This window comes from Loa loa (assembly GCF_000183805.2).
Source record: "Loa loa unplaced genomic scaffold supercont3.1630, whole genome shotgun sequence".
Lineage (NCBI taxonomy): Eukaryota > Metazoa > Nematoda > Chromadorea > Rhabditida > Onchocercidae > Loa > Loa loa.
In genome coordinates this window covers 1-1,823 of record NW_018109809.1, presented here as the reverse complement: position 1 = coordinate 1,823, position 1,823 = coordinate 1, and the positions used below count along the sequence as shown (strand labels likewise).

At 30.9% G+C, this 1,823-nt stretch overlaps 1 protein-coding gene across 1 annotated transcript; it reads right to left on the bottom strand.

Annotated features, from left to right (window-relative positions):
• Window positions 1-215: 215 nt before the first annotated feature.
• LOAG_15203 (hypothetical protein) lies at window positions 216-385 on the bottom strand (the record flags this gene model as incomplete). Its single annotated transcript, XM_003150695.2, has 1 exon — window positions 216-385. A coding segment is annotated over one exon (170 nt), but the record flags the coding sequence as incomplete, so codon positions are not given.
• Window positions 386-1,823: the final 1,438 nt, after the last annotated feature.

Genomic DNA, 1,823 nt, shown 5'->3' with positions numbered 1-1,823 from the left:
TGCATTTGTTCAAAGTATGGTACTGAGATTTACTTTGAACTTCGGTTATTTCTTCCACACTGATCCATTTCCATGGTAGCGGTTTATAAGAGTAATGTCAACCTTGACCTTCCCTCAATTCCCTTAACCTTATATCTCGTCTTTTTATTTTAGATTAGTTAAAAAATATTTTTAATTTGCCCTTATTTGCCATGTTTTATATGCAAAAAGATAACCCTAAAAAGATGTTTATAAGCGAAATCATCATAGGCCACGACGGTTTCAAATTTGCCGCGTTGCGACCACGCATCTACTTGAATATTTAGCCCTGTATTTAACAAACCATCATTCTCTTGTATCGCATTTTGCATCAGTTTTACCATGTCCTGATCACAGCAAATATATCCTAAATTTCATCATTTGTCCCTACTTGATTAATGAAATGATTAATAATATTTAATTAATTGATGAACTGTGTGTAAAATTTTTGACAATTTTAATGACTCCTCGCGAACTTTTTCGCGATAAAAGAAAAGAAGGCGTCCTGGAACAGCTTTATTGAATCTTTCAATTTATTGGAATTCCTTATAATCTTTCCAATGTCACTGATCAAGTTCCAAGCTTATACAAAGGTTTTCCACAACTCAAAAACAATATTAATTTCTTCCAGGTCTTTTCATTTGTGCTAATAAATATCGAAGGCTATTTTTGCAGAAATATTTGCAAAAATTTAAAAAGAAATTTCTCGTCTTATGAAAGTGTGAAAGTATGGTAATTCCCGAATCAAATTATCAAATATTTCTCTCTTCAAACTGAAGAAAAATTGAAATGGAGGAAAGGATGGAAAAAAACATACCGCCTTCATTAACGAAGCAATCGTCACTGTAGGCGTTGATCAGAGCAAAAAGAAAGATAAAATTAATAAATGCGTTCCACCGATACATTTAACAGTTGAATGAGATCAAACACTGAAACTTCGACCAATTCCAACTTCCACGAAATATTTTCTTAGGGAAGTAAACAATAAACAAGCAAATCTAAAATTCTAAAGTCGAAAAATGTGGAAATCAAGAAGGAAGGTATAAAATAGAGAGACCGTTCAGGAAGTGACTCGTCTGAAGGAATGATTTAAAAATTTTTTGTCATCAATTTATATTTGAGTATAGCAACGAGAGGAAATTCAAAAATTGCGATGAAAATAAGGGAAATCGTAATTGACTGAGGATTTTGGACATTGTAAGGAAACATATATGCTAGAATATATGAAAGCAATGAAAATATGTAAATTAGAATTGAGTTGAAGATAAATATCGTCAGATGGAAAAACTGCACACAATATTGCGTACAATATTTCAATTCACTTATTGAAAACTTTTCATAACTAGGCTTAACATATACAGAAGCAAGCATATGAGCTTCCCAAATAAGCTTCAGAATTACAATCTTCATTTCACTGACCAATATTGCATATGAGACTGTTGTATTATAAAGCGATACGATCGCAACAAAATTTGGTGCTGTGAAATATGTTTTAGATTTGATGTTGTGTATGAGAACTTCAAATGAAATAATTTTTAATTTTTGATTTATAAATTAAGAAGTAAAGAGAAAGACAAGAGAAATTTAACTATGCTCACTAACACCAGCTTATATAGTCATGTTTTTATGGTAGAATCTATGATCACAACATTAATGTTTGGTCGTTTTTTCTTCTTGTTCCTTCCATTGAGTTAAGTGGAAATTTAATGTATTAAAGGAAAAAATTTCCTTCTATTTCAAAAATTTTTATTAGAATATGAAGAAAGAAGAAATTGTTTTGTCCATTCTGTCTCTCTCTCTCTCTC